Source organism: Staurois parvus, unplaced genomic scaffold (assembly GCF_062004578.1).
Source record: "Staurois parvus isolate SC_StPar_1 unplaced genomic scaffold, SC_StPar_1.0 ptg000048l, whole genome shotgun sequence".
Lineage (NCBI taxonomy): Eukaryota > Metazoa > Chordata > Amphibia > Anura > Ranidae > Staurois > Staurois parvus.
The window spans coordinates 20,402,950-20,429,060 of NW_028317844.1; the positions used below are offsets into that span (position 1 = coordinate 20,402,950).

General features: G+C 39.5%; 1 protein-coding gene across 8 annotated transcripts in view; it reads left to right on the forward strand.

The window, feature by feature from the left end:
- Nucleotides 1–17,155, forward strand: part of EPHA7 (EPH receptor A7) — a 272,280-nt gene extending 255,125 nt beyond the window's left edge. For all 8 annotated transcript variants that reach the window (XM_089665376.1, XM_089665379.1, XM_089665380.1 and 5 more), the window contains 2 exons: nucleotides 13,806–13,961; nucleotides 15,057–17,155. In XM_089665376.1, the coding sequence (XP_089521502.1) occupies nucleotides 13,806–13,961; nucleotides 15,057–15,171 (271 nt within the window). In that variant the 3' untranslated portion in view covers nucleotides 15,172–17,155. The remainder of the gene's footprint in view (nucleotides 1–13,805; nucleotides 13,962–15,056) is intronic.
- The last annotated feature ends 8,956 nt before the right edge of the window (nucleotides 17,156–26,111 follow it).

The window sequence follows — 26,111 nt, forward strand, 5'->3', positions numbered from 1 at the left end:
TGTCCTTCCAATAAGAGAGACCTGGAGCTGTTTGCAAAGGAAGAGTGGTCCAAAATTCCGGGTGAGAGGTGTCAGAAGCTTATTGATGGTTATAGGAAGCGACTGATTTCAGTTATGTTTTCCAAAGGGTGTGCAACCAAATATTAAGTTAAGGGTGCCAATACTTTTGTCCAGCCCATTTTTGGGGTTTTGTGTGACATTATGTCATATTTGCTTTTCTGCCTCTGTTTTATATTTGTTCCAATACATACAAAGGGAATAAACATGTGTATAGCAAAACATGTGTTAATGCAATACCTTTTTTGTGTGAAATACTTGATTTTCAGGAAAAATATCAAGGGTGCCAACAATTTCGGCCATGACTGTATATATATTTTTAAAAGAATCCTTACTTTACAATATTTCTTCACACCTGCTTAAAATGTTTGCACAGTACTGTGTGTCAAAAAAAGGTAAAAAAAAAAGTTGAGAAACACTAGCTTAAGGGATGGATGATTGCTGGGTTCATGTACATCTACATGTGCTCATGTAAACCTGCAGCGTAAGCATAACAATCATTATCCTAGCTCTTGGTCTGTGCTCCTTTGCTTTTCCTTTTAGTAAAACCAAGCTCATTGCATCAATCTACTTGCTTTTCACCTTTTTATATATTTTGTAGGAATAATAAAAGTGTTCCTTAACTATCAATATGTAGCCACACAAGGATTCTAGGACTTTTATCATGTCCTGCTACAACGTGTTCTGCATAGTTGACAATACATGTAATTATAGATATACCTGTGTGGACTTCAGCCATGTAATATATATGCCTGAAAAGCCTCTACTCTCTTTACAACTGCATGGCAATTGACATATGTTTCTTCTTTATCCCTCGCCTTATACAAGTTCCGTGTAAATATTTAAATAGCTATAATATGGTAATCCATTTTTTTGCAGTAGAGTTTACTGATTCTACTCACTCGGCAAAAGTCCCTTTCCATTTGTTTATGTTTCTCCTGAATAGTGGTGGACAGACAGCTTGAGCCAGGATGATATCGATAGCAGCTTTTTTTATTGCTTATGTTAGTTACAGGTCAGTGAGAGATCACAGACTTCTAATAAACCACTGGGGTCTAGAACCTGAGAGAGAAAAGACTGAGTGTAGTGTAGTTGCTTGGCATCAGTAGTAAAACTGTTTAACTTATTAAAGCTTCATTTATCTAGAACTATATGCATTACAAATTGGTTGTTCTGGCCCCTTTGCATACACTTCTTTTCCCTGCTAATGCAGCTGATGCCTTTAGACACAGGTCCTCAAGTGCTTACAGTCTGTGTTTATCAGCATGCTAAATGAAAGCAGTACTGTGAATGAAACACAGGTTAGAGCAGCTTCATATCTCACTGGGGATAAAGTGCATGTTAAAACCAGGGGTGGACTGACCATTCGAGCTCTCGGGCACTGCCAGAGGGCCCGGGGTCAGTAGGGGGCCCCATGAAATGCCCCTGGTACCTTTTTATAGGCTTTTTTGGGTGTGCTTTGAGTGTGGGCAAGCACACAGGGGCCCCATGATCCCCTATTGCCCGGGGGCCCCATGAGTTGTCAGTCCGCCGCTGGTTAAAACCCATTGCTTCTATGAACTATGTACTGTCTGCTTTAGAGGCTGCATTTATAATAGTTACAGGCATCCAGTAGGCACATGTGAACACGTGTCTAAAAGTGTGTGCAGCTCTGGGCATGAAGATGTGCTTGTAAAGGACTATTAACTCTGATCAAGATACAATGCTTAGTCAAAGCACAAGGTTTCATTGTAATTATTTTCTAAAAGCAATCATTGTGTGCTGTATTTTTGTGGAAGTATAGAGTATTTGAATGCTGCTAGACTGTTTATTTCACAGCAATCTTCCCATAAGATTATATGTGCATTAAATGTATTTTATGCATCTTATTGACCAGCAAACAATTCCAGATGCCTTGAGACTGCTCCTAGGTGCTGTCATCTTGGATGTGATGGCAGCGACCACTGCAGACTTAGAGCTGCCACTCAAACAAGTGATCATATTCACCTTCACTCCTCCCCTGGCAGCTACATAAATTATTATGTAGGAAGGGGAGAGATTGGACAGACAGTGTGACAGTAATAAGACACTGCCAGAAGAGAGTATGGCTATGATGGGGACTGGACTAGGGTATTAACTTTTGCTGAATTAGTCAAAATTTCTTTAAATGTTAAAGCCACATTGCAAGCGAATACAAAAAAAAACTATTTATGGAAATGATAAACACTGCAAGTAAGCAATAATCTAAAAAAAATCCTCATAGAATATAATCCATGAACAAAAATGTAGCTCCGCCCTGTCCACAAACCCCTTGTTACCCCCCCCCCTTCCCCCACTGCATGTTGCCATATTGCCTTTTACACATGGTAGGGAAGTCAACAGCAGACTGTCCAATCACATCCCATTTTAAAAGGTACTTCTGGTCTTCTGTTACAATTGTCACTGTTTCTTTTATTTCTGTGGCCAGTAAAGTGGCTGTAGATGGAGTTGAGGACATTTGACATTTAAAAAAATGTGAAAATGTACATACCAATAACAAGTTCATTTTTTTTATATAAATATATATTCGTTTTCAATCAAAAATAGTTAACATTTTCTTCATAAAAAGATCATTATATTCCTCGTAATTTATTTAATTCCCACAACCCTAAAACCCTCCTAAACTCCTCCCCCACCCACACCCATCCTCGTAACCCCCCTCCCCCCTCCCGCCCACTCTGCCTTTTCTTATCTAATCTGAGAGAGAAAGAGAGAGAAAAAAAAAAAAAACACAAAAAGAAAAAGAAAAATTATCCTTTTCTTTCTAAAACTCATTTCTAGTATACCTTATTCGTTTCAAGAAGTATAAATCAAGTATATTTCACTTTCTATCTAAATTCTTCCCATTTTCCCCATTTTTTATAGTACTTCTCCATGCCATCTATATGTGTATAATAAAGTCTTTCCATCTCACATAACTGATTCATTCTGATAAACCAATCTTCTTCCGTCGGCACCTCCCTTTTTTTCCAAAACCTAGGGATCAAGCTTTTAGCTGCACTCAAAAAATACCAAATCCCTGAATCCTTATATGATCTCACTGTAAGTTCAGAGATATGAAGAAGACATAATTCTGGATCCAATCTAATATCGATCTTAGTAATTTTCCTCATTAAATGTACGATTTTCCCCCAGAACACCTGTATCTTTGAGCATTCCCACCATATGTGATATAGTGTACCCACTTCTCCACAACCTCTCCAACATAGTGGAGAGTTCTCCCCATTCATCTTGTGCTCTACAATCGGTGCAATGTGCCATCTAACTAAACACTTATAATTTAATTCTACTTCTCTCATACTAATATTTTCGTGAGTTAATCTAAACATTTTCCTCTGCTGTTCATCATCTATCTCCCTACCCATATCTTTTCCCCATTTCTCTACATAAGTTAACTTTGTGTCAGTGTCTAGTGCCGTTAAAATTCTATATATTTTAGCAACTCCGTGTCTCCCATCTCCCCGTGTATCTAATAAACTTTCAAATAAATTCCACTCCTTTCTAATTCTCACCTGTTTTGGAAGACTCTCAAAAAAGTGTTTTAATTGGTGATATCGGACCTCGTCCATTCTGCTAAAAACCTCTCCCTTTAATTTCTCCATCTCTCTATAAGATCCAAGATCCCCACCCACCATTATATCTCTCAGTTGTGTGTCCTGTTTAATAATCCAATTCCCTGTGATGTCTTCCTTCCCAGGTACAAAGTAATCTGTATTTTTAAGTGGCATTAACTGTGAGTTGAAAACCCAACCCTTTTGTCTGAATAACATATCCCAGACTTTTAAAACAATAAAAGTGTACACACTTGTGTTAACGTCTAGACCTCTATAATGTGTAGGAATCCATATAATTCTATGTAGATTGGACCCACTCAATATATTTTCAATTTTAACCCAACTTTTCCCTGGGTTATGAGTCCAATCAAAAATTCTCGCAATCAAGACCGCTTTATAATATCTCTTAAAATCTGGGAGCCCTCGGCCTCCTTTCTCTTTAATTCTAGTCAGCGTTTCATAGCGTACCCTCGGTTTTTTCTTCCTCCATATATACCCCAACAACATTTTCCTTAGTGTCCTGAAAAAAACCTCTGGGAGTTTAATTGGAATCATTTGAAACTTATATAAAACTTTGGGCAAGATTATCTTTTTTATCAAATTTATACGGCCCATCCAAGACGGGTTTCCAGTTCCCAGCCTCTTTAATTCCTCTTTTATCTCGTTTAAAAGTGAAATATAATTAATCTTATACATATTATTATTTGAAGCAGACAATTTTACCCCAAGATACTTTAATTCTTTCTCTCTCCACACAAAGGGGAATTCTTCTTGTATTTTTTCTTTTTCACTATTTTTAAGATTTATATTTAAAATTTCAGATTTTGTTGGATTAATTTTCAAGTTTGATATTTCCCCATACTCCTTCAGTATTTTCATTAAGTTTGGTAGAGAAATACGAGGGTCTCCAACGTAAAACAACAGATCGTCCGCGTAAGCCGCTACCTTATGTTCTCTGTCACCTATCTTTATTCCTTTTATATTGATATTCTTTCTTATCATCGACAACAATGGCTCCAAGGACAAAACAAACAACAATGGGGATAGGGGACATCCCTGTCTTGTTCCATTTGACATCCTGAAGAGCTTCGATCTTCCTCCATTTACCATGACAGTGGCTGTGGGGCCTTTATATAAATTACCAATCCACTTCCTAATTCTATCCCCCAGCCCTATCTCCACCAAGGTGTCCATCATGAAACTCCAGTTCACTCTATCAAATGCTTTCTCTGCGTCAATTGACAATAATATTACTGGGGTCTTCCCTTTTTTTCCTTCTTGTATAAGCAACAATGATCTTAATCCGTTGTCTCTACCCTCTCTTCCCGGGACGAACCCCACTTGATCCCTTCTGGCAACATGACCTTAAGCCTGTTTGCCAGAACTTTTGCAAACAATTTAGTGTCGACATTCAACAGCGCAATAGGTCTGTAACTTGCACACTGAGAAGGGTCTTTATCTTCCTTGTGAATTAAAACTATATTGGCCTGTAAGGACTCTCCCCTAATTTCCAACTCATCTCCCAGAGCGTTCATGTATGTCTTCAATCTGGGTATTAGTAACTCTTTATATTTTTTATAGTATTTAACAGTAAACCCATCTGGACCCGGGCTTTTCCCCGCCGCTGTCTCCTTCAGTGCTATTTCTATTTCTTCTAACATAATTTCTGAGTCCAAGGATTTCAGTTGGATGTTACTTAAAGTTTTAAAAAGCAGCTTAACAAGTTCATTTAAGCTGTATGTTTCATGGAAAAAGAAAAAAAGTGCCTTTGAAACTGTAGAATATGGAAAAAAAGTTATTTATAGAATCAAAAATATATACATTTTGATATCAATCTATTACATTCCCTTCACAACCAAAATTACACCGCTGGCTGAACAAAGGTGTATGTTCTTTATTTAGCACTGTTTTATTTCTTTATCATACATTAGGGGACACCGGGTTGATTCTGATTCAAGAGGGTTATACTTCAGCTTAAAGGAGATTGGACACTAGCAAACAAGTTGTAGCCAGCCAGATATAACCCCTCACATTTCCATCATGCTCATAGTTTTTTTCCATTAGTGACTTATGTTAATCCTTACATTAATGATGTATTTCTAAAACTGAGCAATCCTTAAAGAGGCAGTGTAGTGCCTAAAGTCTGCATTATTACAGATTATTTATATGAGCTACTTCTACTCATTTTATACATTTTATTTATTTCAGGTACTTATATAGCGCCGTCAATTTACGCAGGGCTTTACATATATATTGTACATTCACATCAGTCCCTAACCCTCAAGGGGTGTACAATCTAAGGTCCCTAAGTCACATTCATACATACACATACTAGGGACAATTTAGACAGGAGCCAATTAACCTACCAGCATGTCTTTGGAGTGTAGGAGGAAACCGGAGGGAGTACCCGGAGGAAACCCATGCAGGCACAGGGAGAACATGCAAACTCCAGGCAGGTGGTGCCGTGGCTTGGATTTGAACCAACAACCCTAGTACTGCCAGGCGGAAGTGCTAACCATTTAGCCACTGTGCTGCCCATTTTGAACGGGGTTAGAAAAATTGGGTGGATAATGTATAATTATATTCATTCTATAATTGCTAATAGGCGCTATTGAACTAAAGATTAAATCTATAATCATAGCATACACTTTCATTTTATAACATCAACAATAATTATTTTTGACAGACAATCCAATATAAGCTTCGTGTGAGTTCTGCCTGTCTGCTGACTATCAATTTCCACAACGTCCTGGATTCCCTCTGTGCATTGCAGCTGCTGTTTGCTTTCAGTTTCTAAGGACTACATATCTCATGGTACCTTGCTGCCTGCAAGCTGTGATTCCTGCACTGACTCTTTAGTTCAGAAGCCAGGCTCTGTAAAATGTGTGAAACAGCAGTGCCTACTCACAGGGCATAGTTAAAATGTGCATAGTTGCCAACATTAAAAAAAAAAAAAAATTTAGGGCCATTTTTTTTCCTGTAAGACCAGAAAGACAGTGTAGCCAGAGCAGTATGTTAATTAGGGGTGGGACATTCATTCATGGGTGTGACGCTGCGCCAGCAAATGGGTGTGGCTTAAATTACGCTAAATGTTGGGCGTGGCTTAAAGGGGTGTAGTTAAACAAAGTCTGAGATTCTCTTAACCCCCCCCCCCCCATGCTCTCTACCCCAATATCCCAAAGAAACAAATAAACACAATCATAGGCGTATCTAAAAAAAACTTAATATAAACATAAAGAACTGCTTCACACTCACTGATTGGTTGCTAGAGGTTACAGCACATTATTACAGCTTATTGATTGGTTTCTAGAGGTTACTGTAGTTAGTAGAGGACTGTGGTCTGATATTGCAGGCATAGTACAGGAGTTGGTCAGGGACTGCAGGAGTAGTGCAGGAGTTTGTCTGAGACTGCAGGCATAGTACAGGACTATGGTCTGAGACTGCAGGCACAGTACAGGACTATTGTCTGAGACTGGACTATGGTCTGAGACTGCAGGCATAGTACAGGACTATTGTCTGAGACTGCAGGCGTAGTACAGGACTATGGTCTGAGACTGAAGGCATAGTACAGGACTATGGTCTGAGACTGCAGGCGTAGTACAGGAGTTGGTCAGGGACTGCAGACATAGTATAGGAGTTGGTCAGGGACTGCAGGCATAGTACAGGAGTTGGTCAGAGACTGCAGGCATGGTAAAGGAGATGGTCAGAGACTGCATACATGGGATGGTCAAAGATTGCGTACCTGGCACAAGAGATGATCAGAAACTACGTACATGGCACATGGGATGGTCAGAGACTGCATACATGGCACAAGAGATGGTCAGAGACTGCATACATGGCACAAGAGATGGTCAGAGACTGCATACATGGCACAAGAGATGGTCAGAGACTGCAGACATGGCACAAGGGAGGGTCAGAGACTGCAGACATGGCACAAGGAATGGCCAGAGACTGTGTACCACGGCACAAGGGATGGACAGAGACTGCGGACACGATGCAAGGGATGGACAGAGACTGCGGACGCGGCGCAAGGGATGGACGGAGACTGCGGACATGGCGCAAGGGATGGACAGAGACTGTGGACACGGCGGGAGTAATGGACAGAGACTGCGGACACGGCGCAAGGGATGGACAGAGACTGCGGACATGGCGCAAGGGATGGGTAGAGACTGCGGACACGGCGCAAGGGATGGGTAGAGACTGCGGACACGGCACAAGGGATGGACAGAGACTGCGGACATGGCGCAAGGGATGGGTAGAGACTGCGGACACGGCGTAAGGGATGGACAGAGACTGTGGACACGGCAGAAGTAATGGACAGAGACTGTGGACATGGCACAAAGGATGGACAGAGACAGCAGACACAATGCCTAAAATTTACAAACTGTCCCTAAACATATAAACAGTTGGCAACCCTGCATGCACACTTACTACATTTACACATGCTACATATACATACGTCCCACCACCACAGCACTTCCCTTCATTGCTCACTCTGCCCTAGGTAAAAGGAGGAGCCGGGCACGATTATCTGCGAGGCTGGTCACTCCCCCTCCCACCCACTCATGGTGCCAAGCCTCACTGGGAGTCTTCAGTCAGAGGACCTGGACAGAGCTGCTGGGTGAGGAGGGAAAGGGGAGGAGGAGTGATCCGTCTTCTCGTTTCTCTGTTCAGAAGCACAAGAATTGTGGCACCGGCCGTCCGGGATAGGGGACACACAATCAGGGAATATTTCCTATTTTCGAGATGGAGCCCAGGACGAAGACCAGTTGTGATAGGGCTTTAAAATTTGTGACCGTCCCGGACAATCCGTGACAGTTGGCAACTATGTATGTGTCACATTATTCAGGGTAGTAAATGTGTGAGATTCTTCAAAAAGTTAATTTTCATAGCTTCAAGATTGTTTAGATTTATAGAAGTAGGTTACAAATAATTGAAATACTACATGGAAATTAGTATATTGTTTTAAATCTTAGCTATAGAGACATTTTAAGTCCTGTTCCTCATCAGTGGTATCAAGGACTGCATTGTGCTTTTAACATATATATATATATATATATATATATATATATATATATATATATATAAAGAGAGAGAGAAAGAGAGAGAGCGTAGGTCCATCAAATTAAATAACAAACGTGCTATACATACCTGCTGTGTGCAGTGGCTTTGCACAGAGCAGCGTAGATCCTCCTCTTCCCGGGTCCCCCGCAGGCTCTCCTGGCTCCTCCCTCCTGTTGGGTTCCCCCACAGCAAGCACGGATTCTCACACGAAGCCGTGGCTTGGCCTCACCCCCTCTCTCTCCTCATTGGCTGACTGGCTGTGATTGACAGCAGCCAATGGCTTCCGTCCGCAGTCTCAGCCAATGACTGCTGAGGCTGTCATGCACATCGCTAAAATGCGATGAGGCTCAGGTAAGTATTGAGGGGGCTGGGAGAACTGCTGCACACAGAATGCATGAAGGTAAAAAACCTTCAGCCTGTACAACCACTTAAGCTAAGCCTTAGGCTAGGTTCACACCTAAGTGTTTTGCGATGTATTTTGCATTATGAAGAAATGCACTACAGTCCATTTAACATGATTTCCTATGGAGGAAGTTTGCATCTCCGCATTTTCAACCTGTGCAATTTTTGGAAAGGGTCAGGGATTTTTTTCAATGCAAAATGGTGTGCTTTGGTTCAATAGACTTAAATGGAATTGCTGCAGAAACACATGTAGTGCATATTAATGTGTTTTTGATGCATCTCCATTTTTAAACTGCCCAGCAACAAGTTGGCCAACCCCCCCCCCCCCCATTTAAATGGAAAAAACTTGTCAAAAACGTGCCTGCGAAATACACCACAAAAGGCACTGCAGGGGAGAATCAAACGCAAACTGCATAGGTGTGAACTGAGCCTTAGGTAGAATGTGAGTTGATTTCTTTTTACACATCACACATGTTCAATCACACATACATATTTGAATAACAATGTTTAAAAGATATTCATATGTTTAACCAGCTATTTGGTTTGGAAATATTCTAAAAGCTAAGATATTCTGAGCCAAATCCTTAATATATCAGCCTAATCTACCATTTACTATTAGCACCTTAGGTACAGTCACCAATCAGGGCATGCATCTACTGGATTCAGATGTTGAAAACATAACTTTACAGACTGGTCAATTTTAAAATAAAGAAGGGACTGAATTTTATTTTGCCTTTTTATCCTAAATACTTAAATATTTCAGTCCTACAAAGTTGCCTAAAAGCACATTTAATTTCTAAGTATAGGATTTACATATTCTCACAAAGTGTATAATGTGTGTATTATGTACTATGTGTATCCTGTGCAGCTAGCTAACATTACAATATAAAATTTGTAACACACAAACTCTTAAAATAATAGTATCTATACTTTTTCATTTTCTTTACTAAGCTGGGATAAGCAATATTTATACTTGCTGGGTCCAAAGTTTAATGGTAAGAAATATCACCATCAAGTAAATAGTTATACACGTTAAATAGGTAAATTTGCCAGCAAAAAAATAATTCTAATACCATTCGCTAAACAGTAATGATTGCTGAGGAAAAGCAGTCATGTCCATGAGAACTGTTAAAAAATGTAAGAATAGTGTGTGTCTACAACATCTATTTGAGAGTGGTTAGGTTGGTTTCTTTGTAGACTCCTGGGTTTGATTTACAGCAGGTATGCAGTATGCATGGTGTGCATGTTTGTATTTCCTCTGTTCCTCCATGTACTACAGTTTGCTTCCACAGGTCACAAATATACTGGGAGCTTGGCTTCCACCCAAATCTATATCATCTAAAAGATTAGCAGTTCTTTCTGTGCAAAGAAAGAAAGTGCACATATTCAATCCAGCAGCTTCTAATTTTAAAACAATAACTTATGTTTTCATTAAACTGAAGTGCCTTTTCAAATATAAACACGTAAGAGTGAAGATTTACACATTTTCTGATCAATAATGTTTGTATTTTTGAAGAAATCTTTAACTGAACTTAAAGTGGTATTAAAAATAAAAACAGAAATGTGTTAAATTGAAGCTCACAAATTCCTAGATGTGGGAGCTGCATTAGTTTTATTTTTTTAGGCTTTTTTCCTTTATTTTCACCTGGTCATTCAGCCAGTAGTCTGTTATTTTTCAACTTTGTTTAACAAAACACGTAGCAATTTGAGGGTAGAGATAAACCATGGAACACTGACAGAGGTAATTACAATGGTCAGCTTTTATTAAATTATGTAAAACCTTTATCCCCCCAAAAAATAAACATTTTCTATAACTGCTTATAAAGTGTTAGCTGGAGTTCAGCTTCAATGTGTAATGCAAGTCCATCTAAATCTGCTAGTTTAACACTACCCTCCCCAGACTGACAATGATGCTGTCCAAAGGTGTCTACCATTTCATCCAGAATGCAGACACCCTAAAGCCAGCTATATATAGTTCGAAATTCAGCCAGTTCAGCAGGGACTGGCTAAATTTTGATCCATATATGGACACTTTGGTTGTACAAAAGAGGATCTACTGATTGACTTCTGTACAACCACCCTGTTGGGTTTTCCCCATTTGAACAGGACAGTCTATAGCTGGCAGCGCTCATCAGTGTAGGCAGGGCAGTCTCCCTGCTGTCAGAATACAATGACACAGCAGGGAGAATTCCCCCATTGATATCGAATATATGGATGGGGGAATCAAGTCTTTTTTTTTTTTTCCTTTCATCAGTCTGCTGCAAAATTTCTCTATTGGCTGCTTAAGACAAGAAGTGTGTTACTGGCTGGATCACCAGGTGCAATAAAGAAAAAAAAGCATAATGCAGCCACCACATCTAAGGATTAGTAAGTTGAAATCTATTATATTTTTGTTTTTGGGTTAATACCACTTTAATATTGCAAGCAGCATAAACTGTAGAATATATTTATCATCTTCTTATTTTAGCAAATTTAATATTACATTCCTGCAGTTGTTTAAGCCAGTGATCTCCAAACTGCAACCTGAGGGCTGAATGCAACCCTTTTCTAGCCTTCATCTGGCCCTTGGTTCACTGTTCCTCCCACTGATTTTAGGCACTATTCTTCCCACTGACACCAACGATAGGGCACTATTCCTCCTAGTAATGCCCATGACAGAGCTCTATTCCTCCTCTTACTAACCACAGGCACTTTGCAACTGAACATCACACCTGAGGCATTGGGACATTTTCTACCTTCACTGGCAACAACCTGGCCCTCCAAAAGTATGAAGGATAGTAAACTGTCTCTTTGTTTAGAAAGTTTGGAGATCCCTGGTTTAAGCTATAAATATGCAAATAGTTGGTGTTGAGTAAGTATGAAAAAGTTAAAACCTTGCAAAAACAGTGAGTTGAAGAACTGGAGGATCTCAGGGAAAATATTTTGCCCCCAATTGCACAAATACTAGTAATTATGTGTGTTTCCAGTGCTGCCATGTTATCAGATAGACTGCAATGTTGCCAGAAAGACTGACATGTTGGGGAAATGGTCATGTAAGACGCTGCCATGTAAAGGAAACGCCATGTTAGGTACCCTATCATGTTTTAGAGACTTTTGCTTGAGAAAGGCATGCATGAAAAAGACACTGATATCTCAGAGAAACTGGTTACTAACCTATTTTGTGCGGCAGCATAAAATCCTAATCCTGCCAAATATTGTAGCAGTGATGTCATTATGTTATTACTGTGTGGATTTGCTCCTTTCTGGCTTATTTTTGTGTAATGCTATTAAACAACTCATGTGAGAGGCAGGCTGGACAAAAGAGACATTTTCCTTGATATTTCTTTGGTAGATACTTATTATTATTATACAGGATTTATATAGCGTCAACAGTTTGCTCAGCGCTTTACAATATAAAGGGAGACAATACAGCAACAATACAGTTCAATACAAGAGGGATAGGAGGGCACTGCTCCTTGGAGCTTACAATCTAGGAAGGAGGGGCTAGTGGTACAAAAGGTAGTAACTGTGGGGGATGGACTGGTTGGAAGAGAAGAAGATTCCATTATTAGCTGAGGGCAGGATAGGCTTCCTTGAGGAGGTTTTCAGAGATCGCCTAAAAGTGAGCAGAGTAGGCGATAGTCTGATAAATTGTGGTAGAGTGTTCCAGAGGATGGGGGAAGCTCTGGAAAAGTCCTGGAGATGAGCATGGGAGGAGGAGACAAGGGAGCTAGAGAGCAGGAGGTCTTGTGAGGAGCGGAGAGTACGGTTTGGGTGATATTTGGAGACAAGATCGTCGGTGTAATTTGAGGCAGAGTTATAAATGGCTTTATACGATATTGTCAATGTTTTTAATTTTATCTGTTGGGCAATGGGAAGCCAGTGGAGGGATTGGCAGAGAGGGGTGGTAGATACATAACGGTTAGTAAGGTGGATAAGTCTGGCAGCAGCGTTCATGATAGACTGAGGAGGGGCTAGCCTGCGATTCGGTAGGCCAATGAGGAGGGAGTTGCAATAGTCAAGGCAAGATATAACAAGGGAGTGAATAAGTTGCTTAGTGGTTTCCGTGGTTAGGAACGGGTGTATCTTGGAGATGTTGCGGAGGTGAAGTCTACAAGATTTGGACAGTGATTTGATTTGGGGCTGAAAGGACAGATGGGAGTCTAGGGTTACACCTAGTACCCTGGCATGAGGGGAGGGACTGATGATTGTGTTATTGATCTTGATGGAGAAGTCAGGGGAGGGGGCACGGGATGGGGGGAATACTAAGAGCTCAGTTTTGGAAACATTGAGTTTCAGGAAGTGAAGTGACATCCATGCTGATATGTCGCTTAGTAGGTTAGTAATGCGATAGGAGACTGAAGGGGTAAGGTGAGGGGTAGAAAGATAGATTTGTGTTTCATCATTACTATTACAGAGCAGTAATAACAGCATCCACTGAACCACCAGCAAGTGGCAAACTTGCCAGTGCAATCTTTCACCCATGCATAACAAGGATCTTCTGGATTATATGAGTCTTTCTGTATTTGGAGGTTAAGTCTCTTTTTCAGCAGAGGCAAAGAGTGCCCCCTTGTCCTCTGTAATGACCTTAAAGTGAATAACACCACACCAAGTTCCCTTATATGGACCACTTATGTATTTATACATATTTCTTTCATTAAGCACATCACTATGAATTGGATTAACAAGAATTAGAGAAATTAATTTAGTTTTTTTAACAATCATTTTTAGGCCTGTAAGCCCACTATTGGACCAAAACACCCTTGATTTCTCAACATTCTGCTCAGTTGGAGAGTGGCTAGAAGCTATTAAGATGGAACGATATAAGGAAAATTTCAGTTCAGCAGGATACAATTCCCTTGATGCTGTGGCCAGGATGACTATCAAGTAAGCTTAATATAATGGTTGTGGGATTATTGGTTTAATTAAGTAATCTATCAATCATGTAATCAGTGTTTTTTTTTTTCTTGGCAGACCATAAAGCTGGCCATACACTAGTAGATATTTGAATGATCATTCATAGAAATATTCTTTTGAACATTTATAAGAAATGTTGTTCAAAGGTTCTTCAGAATAAAATGTTTTATTTTAACATTCGATTCTGAGCAGAAACCACACACACTATTTGAAATGTGTTCGAGAAAAATGTTCTATCCCATTCCTTCGAATTCTCTCATCACTGCAGTTGATAGTGAATGTCAGTATGACCTAATGACTATAAAACCAAATGACCATTGTTAAAGCAAAATAATTTGAGTAGAATTCTACAAACGTATGGTCTGCTTAATAGTATTCTGTACTGTGCAATAAATATTATGTCATTCAATACATTAAAATGTATGGGACATGCTAAACCTTATATTCTTTAAGAAAACAAGCAAATATCTCGCAAGGTAATGAGTGTTTAACTGTTTTATTGTTAGATGGCAATTGCAGTTTAGACATGTATTTGCCTATACTAATAATCATGCAGGTTCTCTGTCTGTTATATACAGTATATGTTTCCTGAACCTGCACAGTTCCTTGCTGCCGTGGGCTATTTTGATGGGCTTTTTTTCACTTCTCTTGCCATACAAGTCCATGGAAGCTCAAAAGCAGCTTGAAACAAGTCAAATGCACAGGGAAGTCAAAGGAAACTTTCAATAATTCCTGAATGATCTCAGAAGCATTTTATATTGATGTCAAAAGCAAGCTGCATTTGCCCATTGAGTCCAAAGTCCACTGACACAGGCTGTAAAGGTCCATAAAAAAAGCCTGTGATACAGTGGGGTTGATTTACTAAAACTGGAGAGTGCAAAATCTGCTGCTACTCTGCTTAGAAGACAGTCAGCTTCCAGTTTTTTTTATCAAAGCTTAACTGAAGAAGTTGAAGTCAGAAGCTGATTGGCTTTTATGCACAGCTGCACCAGATTTTGCATGTTTTTTTGTTTTTGAAATACCTCATATCTAAAAGGAGCCTTAAAACTATGTTTGTCTCCACAGTGATGTCATGAGCCTAGGGATTTCATTGGTCGGCCACCAAAAGAAAATCATGAGCAGTATTCAGACTATGAGAGCACAAATGTTACACCTTCATGGAAGCGGGATACAGGTGTGATAGACAGCCCTCCCTACAGAGGGAGGAAGGACTATGAGATAACAGCACTGGCCTTCACTATACAATAACTGCTGCTAGAATATGCTCAGTTTACTGAGCCTTCTGTACTACGGCTTTCTGCAGTAGAAGAAAACCAACTAGATCCTCAAGCACCTACAGACTTGAACTCCTAAGTGCCACCGGACCTTACCTGAGTGAGAAATTGGATCAAACTACGTGGCAAGGAAAACAGCAGTAATAACAAAGTACTACCTGATCAAAAACAACAAAATAGAGCTCTCTAACCTCCTTTTTGCCCAATGAACTTTTTTCAAATGTACTGTACATAAATAATTTTGAAAAAGAATATATTTGTTGGACAAAATCTCAAGATTGTTGGTAAATACGGCAAACTATTTTCCTTAAGCTGTGTTTTATGATATAACCTTATTTTTTAATGTGTTATTCTCCTTAGATTTTCTTTTGAGGGTAAATATGTTTAATTGCACACAGATTAGGAGACTTTGGCATGATTACAAGTTATATTTCGAATGCTGTTATTTAGGCATCTTAGATATCTATGTAGATGTTGGTAAATCATCAGCTGGTGAGTAAAATCTGCAGGTTAATAACTGTTTATTTTTAGATATTTTCTAAAGACTTGCTGAATACAAAGCAATAATGGCACTCAGTGCGGCCATGGCACCTTTGATACAGCTTACACAGTGAAAACATTATGTGATTTATAAATTGCTAAATTGAGAGTTATTTAATTCTCTGAAAAACAGGGTCTCCTAAAATACATACAAGAAACAGTACTGTAAAGTATCAAGCCTTCCCTATGCGAATGTCAATTTTAATAAAAAAAAGACTATTGTGATAAAGTCACTGTCTAAACCTTTCACTGCCTGCGATAAATGCAAGGTGACTGAGAAATCAGCTTTTTTTCTTTTCTTTTTACAACAATTTGAAATAGCCAAATTATATTTTGTACAAGATCTTGTTGAATGCAATTCCTATTTGATTGTATGGTTTTAGATTTTGTATTTATATATCAGGGTGAAAAAGGGTAGCTCTTATGTTTTAAAGAGTTTGACATGTTAAAACACCCACACCTTAGGACTGGTTAACTAAATGAGTCATTTTCTGTGTGTAGACTGTGTTTTTTTTCAAATATCTAATCAGGTTCAAGGAAATGTCCAACCTTTTTAAATTCCCACAAACCTGACTTGGGTATTTAAAGTAAACACAGACTGAAGCAAAATGTACTAGTATAGTAAACCAGCCCCTTAAACTGCATCAGATGTTAAATAGGTTAGTACTTTTGTTTTTTAAGTAGGTAACTATAGGACGAAAGCGGTTTTCGTCTTTTTTTCTGTCTACCAGAAGCAATAATGAATTGTGTCTTTCTAGATATTCCCTCTGTGCATATCTTTAGAGTAAGAGATATATTTGTAAAATATGTTAGATGGTGGATGACCCATCATGTAGAATTCTGTCCTTCCGAAAAGATTCGGGTTGCTTAAAGAAAGATCCCAGGGATCAGAAATTGGTCTTCTTTGATTATGTGGGCATCCACAGAAATTGTAAATGTTTCCGTGTAAAGTGTGTAAATTTTATTTATACTGTCTTGTTTTGTACACACATTTCTCTGTAGTGAGCTCTGAATATGTTGAAAATGCACTATATTTTTCTATTTTACTTGCAGAGGATCACAAAAACAGGTATTTCAATGCTACATTATGTATTTTACCATATAGGACCAAAGATGGCTGCAGAAAACACAAACAGATTTTCTCTTATACTTCTGTTACTTTACACTCATTCAGATATCTGTACATTGTTATTTTATGGCATTTTATTTATTTGATTGTTAGAAAAAAAAGATCATTTCTAAGATGTTTCCTTAAAAAGAAAATACTAAATCGCATTTACAATATTTCCATTTCATAGACACTTCCATTTGTAATCTTTGTAATAGACTGTAAATATATTTTTGGAAGTATGATGTAGTCTGTTGAAGGATTATTTGTGTTTCTTTTTATGGGACCACCCAGGAACAGCCTTTTATTTGGAAATCAAGTGTGATAGTATAAAATGGTTCTGCCCAGCTGGATCAGTATTTCAAGAAAAGCATGCTGTGACAGTGCCCGAAAGTCATTTTACAGACTCTTGACGGTATCAACAGAAAGAATGGGATACAGCATATTTTTATAGTATGGTTAAAATGCCCTCAGCAAGTTTATTAAGAATGGGCAGTAAGCTACTTAGGTACAAATCATACTGCATCACATAATATTACATGGCCAACAGTACAATCAGGCAACTATGTAAAGCATTATTTTTTTTAATTTAATATAGATGAACACTTTTATTCTTACATTTGTCAAATTATAAAATGTTTAAATTAATACACAGCGTAGTGTTTTTATATATTTTATTTGTTGTTTTCATGGCTACACGTTCTTTTTAAGTTGGATAAATCAAATACTGAATATTGATATATTTTATTTTTATCACAGACAGCAGGCAGAGCTTGATTCTGATGCTCAGAATCTGATTTTACTGGTAAAATCCTCAGAGAGATTTTACTCATATGCTGGGAATAGCCTAAGTATCCTGGGTAATTTGATCACCTGATATTGGCAACACGCACATACCCTAAATATGTGAAAAGAGGAAGATATCTCTCTGGGTGTTCATGTAAACTGGAGCAGTCTCATAGTGAGCAGGCACCATTTCTAATAAGAAAACCCAAAATACCTTGCAATCCAAATGTCAAAAAAGCTCCCTGTAATAATTCATTATTTGCAAAACAGCAATTTCATAAAATTAATAAATTAATAGTTGTAGTTTCCTTTACAATTCACTGAAGTTTGAAAGAAACACAAAATCAGCAATAATGCACAAATATTCATATTATAGCCAACAATGTTTTACTTTTTTTTTTCTCCAGAGGAATTTCTTTGTTTTGGAGATTCATTTGTCTCATTCAAATAAACATTTTCTTTTGTAGTCTACCCTAATAAATTATGCATAGTTGTTTAGGAATAGAAAGGCATTTGTTTAAAAGAAAATGTTAAATATGTAGTAATATTGTTTTGTAATTTAAAATATAAGATATGTAAAAGTATAAAAGATATATATTTCAGCATTTTTCACAATGCTACTTTCATGTATTAGGATAATTCCAGACACTTAAGCCAAAAAGTACCTGTCTAAATATTTTGGGTATAAGAATACTATATAAACATGCTCTTAAAAGCAAACCCATTACTTTATACAATTAGGGCAAAATGACAGGTTCTCTTCATAAAACAGCTTCCCTCCTTACCTTTACTGAGCTACCTGCAGTACCATTTGCCTGCCCGAGATCTTGAAAGTAACCTGTACTTCTGGTTATCAGGGAACACTTGACGACCTATCCTTCATACGAGAATGAAGTGCTCAGCGCTTGAGCAGCAAATCACAAGGGCTGAGTACTGTCAGGAGTATTTAGTTAGCCTTATGTAAGCTCTGACACAGACCAACACTGGCCTTAACAAGGCCTTCTACTCAGTGGTCTGCTAGGTGAGCAATGCAAGGGTGGGGGAAGGGGGCAGAACCAAGGTAAAGTAATAGCAAGAAGAGAGAGTAAGCTAGAAACAGAACCTGTCATTGTTTGGAATGGACAAAATGACAGGTTCACCTTAAATTATAATATCATAGAGCGCAACGATAAAGGGCCCCTTTAATTCAGAAGGACTTTTTACCCTACAATGTTCCACCATGGCATTTGTGATTTAAATCATTGATCCTTGGGATAGCAAGAAAAGATCAAGATAGATTTATATAGATAGAATTATAATAAATGACACAACTGTTGTTGGTTTGTGATGGAAGAAACAAACAAACAGGGTAAGCATATTATATATGTTATTTTTTCAACTAAATTATGGAAGAGAAGGGTGGAACAATTCCACCCCATGGAATCTTGGGATCCACAGATCATTTATAATTATGATCTATTAGTATTATACTATTATACTATTAGTATTATATCTATTAGTATTATACTATTATAACTACTATTATTAATATTATCAGCAAGTATTAAGCAATTATCATCAGAGAGGCGTCCCTAGGGTTGGTGTCACCCGGTACAGTAACACTTGGTGAGACCCCCTCCGATGATCCCCGCAGAATGGATTGGATCCGCGGATTGAGCATAATGGATCGGACTCCAATCCATTATGCTCAATCCGCAGATCCGATCCATTCTGCGGGGATTGTCGGCTTTCTTCACAACTTTTTTTGGAGCTGGTCCGGTGTCACCCAGTATAGGTTGCATCCCGATGATCCCTGCAGGATCGTCGGCATGCAACCTACAGTGGGGATCGAAAGTTTGGGCACCCCAGCTAAAAATTTGTATTAATGTGCATAAAGAAGCCAAGGAAAGATGGAAAAATCTCCAAAAGGCATCAAATTACAGATTAGACATTCTTATAATATGTCAACAAAAGTTAGATTTTATTTCCATCATTTACACTTTCAAAATAACAGAAAACAAAAAAATGGCGTCTGCAAAAGTTTGGGCACCCTGCAGAATTTATAGCATGCACTGCCCCCTTTGCCAAGCTGAGACCTGCCAGTGCCATGGATTGTTCTCAATCATCGTCTGGGAAGACCAGGTGATGTCAATCTCAAAGGTTTTAAATGCCCAGACTCATTTGACCTTGCCCCAACAATCAGCACCATTGGTTCTTCTAAGCAGTTGTCTAGAAAACTGAAACTGAAAATAGTTGACGCTCACAAAGCTGGAGAAGGCTATAAGAAGATAGCAAAGCGTTTTCAGATGTCAATATCCTCTGTTCGGAATGTAATTAAGAAATGGCAGTCATCAGGAACAGTGGAAGTTAAAGCAAGATCTGGAAGACCAAGAAAAATATCAGACAGAAAAGCTCGCAGGATTGTGAGAAAAACAATTCAAAACCCACATTTGACTGCACGATCCCTCCAGAAAGATCTGGCAGACACTGGAGTTGTGGTACACTATTCCACTATAAAGAGATACTTGTACAAATATGGTCTTCATGTTAGAGTCATCAGAAGAAAACCTCTTCTACGTCCTCACCACAAAAATCATCGTTTGAACTTTGCAAATGAACATATAGACAAGCCTGATGCATTTTGGAAACAAGTTCTGTGGACCTATGAGGTTAAAATTGAACTTTTTGGCCGGAATGAGCAAAGGTACGTTTGGAGAAGAAGGGGCACAGAATTTAATGAAAAGAACCTCTGTCCAACTGTTAAGCATGGGGTTGGATCAATCATGCTTTGGGGTTGTGTTGCAGCCAGTGGCACAGGGAACATCTCACGAGTAGAAGGAAAAATGGATTCAATAAAATTTCAGCAAATTTTGGATGGTAACTTGATGCCATCTGTGAAAAAGCTGAAGTTAAAGAGAGGATGGCTTCTACAAATGGATAATGATCCTAAACACACCTCAAAATCCATGGGGGATTACATCAAGAGGCGCAAACTGAAGGTTTTGCCATGGCCTTCACAATCTCCTGACCTCAACATAATTGAAAATCTATGGATAGACCTTAAAAGAGCAGTGCGTGACAGACAGCCCAGAAATCTCAAAGAACTGGAAGACTTTTGTAAGGAAGAATGGGCAAAGATACCTCAAACAAGAATTGAAAGACTCTTGGCTGGCTACAAAAAGCGTTTAGAAGCTGTGATACTTGCCAAAGGGGGCAGTACAAGATATTAACTCTGCAGGGTGCCCAAACTTTTGCAGACACCATTTTTTTGTTTTCTGTTATTTTGAAAGTGTAAATGATGGAAATAAAATCTAACTTTTGTTGACATATTATAAGAATGTCTAATCTGTAATTTGATGCCTTTTGGAGATTTCTCCATCTTTCCTTGGCTTCTTTATGCACATTAATACAAATTTTTAGTTGGGGTGCCCAAACTTTTGATCCCCACTGTATATGGGGTGATACCGGTCATGCTCCAAGAAAAGGTAAGTTGTAAAGAAAGCCAATGATCCCCACAGGATGGATCCGATCCATCCTGCGGGTATCGTTGGCTTGCTTTACAACTTACCTTTTTATGGAGTGGGTCTGGTGTCACCCCGTGCGGTTGGTGTTGCCCAATGCAGGCCCCCCCCCCGCACCTTCCTTGGGACGCCACTGATTATCATAGTGATCAAATGCTTCAGCAGACGGCAAAAAAACCGTGCCATCAGGTAGATACTATTACATCTTGCATCAGTGTACTACAGCGTGCTCATATGGAGTGATCAGTGGCAAAGCAAATCCAAAGCAACTGGTCACCCATACGACCATGAACTTATGTATATATGTCCTGTCTGATAACTGAAGTCCAACTGGCATATAATTAATCAATCATGGATAACATGCACATGTATGTATAATATATTATGACTGAGATGTATAGAGAGCATCCAGTCCCCCCCATGAGGATTGCAGAACGAATGGTTGTGTCCCTTAGTATGAATATATGAACAGGGGAAGTATTGACCAGCACATACTGAAACATTCCCTTTAAAGCCAGGTTTGTCAATCATCCTTGGGGGGAGTGCATTATGTTTAAGAACTTGAGATGGGCTTCATGTTCAAGCCACAGGTCAGGTGCAATGCTTTGGCCAATCACAGCGCATGATGACCTCACAAGGGGTAATCCCACCCCTTTGTGACATCATCACAGTATTTAAGAACTGTCTTCCAGTGCAGCTGTCAGACGGCCAGGAGCTACTGTCGAGAGTAGAGCGTTTTTTGTTTTTTCTTGTTTTTTCGGGTCAATGGTGGCAGCAGGCATCGTCAATGACATTGGATCTACTTCAGGGGACATTTTTTTTATTTTTGTTTTTAATAAAGGACTTGTCAAAGACTGTCTACTGTCATCTTTTACTACACTTTCTTTTTTGTGTTTGTGTCAATGGGTAGCGGTACCATGTACCACATACTCATTCACATGGTGGGGCCGGGATCTGGGGCCCCCCATTTAAAATTTTGGCATGTGGGTTCCCCTCAAAATCTACACCAGACCCAAAGGGCTTTGTGTGGATGGGAGGGGGGACCCCACGCCATTTTGTTATTAATTTTTTAATTGTCGGGAAATGCAGACAATTCTTTTTACATTCAGCTGTCAGCAGGAAACCCCACTGCCAGCTGAAATATTAAAGAATGTTTTGCTACTAAAATACAGCATGACTTTAATAATATAACTCATGTGGTATTTTAGTAGCTGAGCAGTATCTTACCACATACTCAGTTGTGGTAAGATACCGTTCAGTAAATTGTTCCTGTTTGAAGTTTGCGGTCGAACACGCGGTGGGTTCGAATGTTTTAACGCAAACCAAACAGGAGGTGTGCGGCCCATCACTATTAAGAACTTAAAACTTATCTCTTGTAAGCAACTGTAATGATACCGCTGTTTAAATTTTATGTTTTTCACTTGAACACTTAAGTGAAGACTTTAAAAATATTAATTTAAACAATATAATATGTATAGTGTATGTGTGTGTGTGTGTGTGTATATATATATATATATATATATATATATATATATATATATATATATATTCACATTTCTTTCTCAGTAGGTTGGTAAACCTTCATTTGGTGTGAGACACAGAAAAATACAGTAAACTTAATGTGGCCTAAAAAGTATCAAACGTAATCATGTTGCTGAAGTGCATCTTGTGATGCTTGCAAGCACATGTGTTTGTCTTCAAATCGATCCCTGCATCCCTGTGAAGCCACTTAATGCCTATGCTTAGGCTATAATTGGGGCATTGATTCCGCTTCTCTTTTAGCATTAAACCCTCACCTCTTATCAACTGTCAAATACCAGACCCACAGTGGGCAGTAGAAACCCTGGTATTTGACTTGTGGCTGACAAAAAGTGGGCTTAGTGCAATGGGAGGACATAGCTTTCTTTCTAATTAGTGTTTATAGGTTTATGTTGAAGACTATACCTATTTAATATGATGTATAAAGAATACAGTATGTGCTGATTGGACAGCACAGTATAAGGGAACCTAGTGGTGTTTTACTAAAATACACTGCTCAAAAAAATTAAAAGAACACTTTGAAAACACATCAGATCTCAATGGGGAAAAATATCATGCTGGATATCTATACTGATATGGACTGGGTAATGTCTTAGGAATGTAAGGATGCCCCATCGTTTGATGGAAATGAAAATTATCAACCTACAGAGCACTGAATTCAAAAACACCCCGAAAATCAAAGTGAAAAAAAACAATGCACCAGACTAGTTCATTGCAGCAACTCAAAATGGTACTCAGTAGTTTGTATTGCCCCCACGTGTTTGTATGCATGCCTGACAACGTCGGGGCATGCTCCTAATTAGACGACAGATGGTGTCCCGGGTATTTCCTCCTGGATCTGGAGCAGAGCATCACTGAGCTCCTGGACAGTCTGAGGTTCAACCTGGTGGCGCCGGATATCCCAGAAGTGTTCTATTGGATTTAGCTCAAGCAAGCGTGGGGGCCATTCAATGCTATCAATTCCTTCATCCTCCAGGAACTGTCTGCATACTCTCACCACATGAGGCCGGGCATTGTTGTACACTAGGAGGAACTCAGGACCCACTTCACCAGTGTAGGGTCTGAGAATGGGTCCAAGGATTTCATCCCGATACCTAATGGCAGTCGGGGTGCCATTGTCTAGCCTGTAGAGGTCTGTGCATCCTACTGTGGATATGCCTCCCCAGAACATCCCTGATGCCCCACCAAAACGGTTATGCTGAATGATGTTACAGGCAGCATTACATTCTCAATGGCTTCTCCCGACCCTTTCATGTCTGTCACATGTGCTCAGGGTGAACCTGTTCTTATCTGTGAAATGCACAGGGCGCCAGCAGTGGACCAGCCAATTCTGGTGTTCAATGGTAAATGCCAATCGAGCTCTGTGGTGCTGGGCAGTGAGCACAGGGCCCACTAGAGGACATTGGACCCTCAGGCCACCCTCATGAAGTCTGTTTCTAATTTTTTGGTCAGAGACATTCACACCAGTGGCCTGCTGGAGGTCATTTTGTAGGGCTCTGGCAGTGTTCATCCTGTTCCTCCTTGCACAAAGGAGCAGGTACTGGTCCTGCTGATGGGTTAAGGACCTTCTACGGCCCTGTCCAGCTCTCCTAGAGTAACTGCCTGTATCCTGGAATCTCCTCCATGCTCTTGAGACTGTGCTGGGAGACACAGAAAACTTTCTGGCAATGGCACATATTGATTTGCCATCCTGGAGGAGTTGGACTGCCTGTGCAACCTCTGTATGGTCCAGGTATCGCCTCATGCTACCAGTAGTGACAATGACCCTAGTCATATGCAAAACTAGTGAAAAACAGTCAGAAAAGATGAGTAGGGAAAAAAATGTCAGTGGCCTGCATCTGTAAAACCATTCCTGTTTTGGGGTCGTCTCATTGTTGCCCATATAGTGCACCTGTTGTTAATTTCAACAACACCAAAGCAGCTGAAATTGATTAACAACCCCCTCTTCTACTTAACTAACAAGATCAATAACCCAGGAGTTTAATTGACTTGATGCTGTACTCTGAATAAAAAGTGTTCCTTTAATTATTTGAACAGTGTACAACAGAGGCAACCTTGACCCAGGGCTATTATCTGTATATCTACTTTCTGTATCTTTTTTGGCTAACATAGTCATCTAAGTAGACAACATTTTGGAGGTGAAATTACTAAAGAAATATAAACTGATAATTGGTCAAAGTGAATGTTTATTTTGCAAAGTAAATATTCATTGAGTTTAGAAAATAAGATTACTTTGTGTTCACTTAAATCAACCACTTACACTATATTGCCAAAAGTATTGGGACACCCCCTCCAAATCATTGGATTAAGGCGTTCCAATCACCTCCATGGCCACCTAGGCGGGCAGACTGCTGCTACAAACATTTGTGAAAGAATGGTTTGCTCACAGGAGCTCGGAGAATTCAAGCATGGTACCCTAATAGGTTGTCACCTGTGCAATAAGTCCATCCGTGAAATTTCCTTGCTACTAAATATTCCAAGGTCGACTGTTACTGGTATTATAACAAAGAGGAAGCAAATGGGAACAACAGCAACTCCGCCACAAAGTAATAGGCCACGTAAAATGATGGAGCGGGGTCAGCACATGCTGAAGCACACAGAAGTTGCCAACTGTCTGCAGAGTCAATAGCTAAAGACTTCCAAACTTCGTGTGGCCTTCAGATTAGCACAACAACAGTGCGTACAGAGCTTCATGGAATGGGTGCAGCTGCATCCAAGCCTTACGTCACCAAGTGCAATGCAATGTGTTGGATGCATTACTGTAAAGCAGGACGCCACTGGACTCTAGCAGTGGAAACGTGTTCTCTGAAGTGACAAATCACGCTTCTCTGTCTGGCAATCCGATAGACGTGACTAGGTTTGGCGGTTGCCAGGAGAACAATATTTGCCTTATTGCATTGTGCCAAGTGTAAAGTTTGGTGGAGGGGGGATTATGGTGTGGAGTTGTTTTTCAGGGGTTGGGCTTGGCCCCTTAGTTCCAGTAAAGGAAACTCTTAACGTGTCAGCATATCAAGACATTTAGGACATTTTCATGCTCCCAACCTTGTGGGAACAGTTTGGGGATGGCCCCTTCCTGTTCCAACATGACTGCGCATCAGTGCACAAAGCAAGGTTCATAAAGACATGGAGTGCATTTGGGGTGGAGGAACTTGACTGGCCTGCACAAAGTCCTGACAACCTGATAGAACACCTTTGGGATTAATTAGGGCAGAGACTGCGAGCCAGACCTTGTCCGACATCAGTACCTAACCTCATAAATGTATTGCTGGAATAATGGTCAAACATTCCCATAGGCACACTCCTAAACCTTGTGGACAGCCTTCCCGGAAGAGTTGAAGCTGTTATAGCTGCAAAGGGTGGGCCAAATCAATAT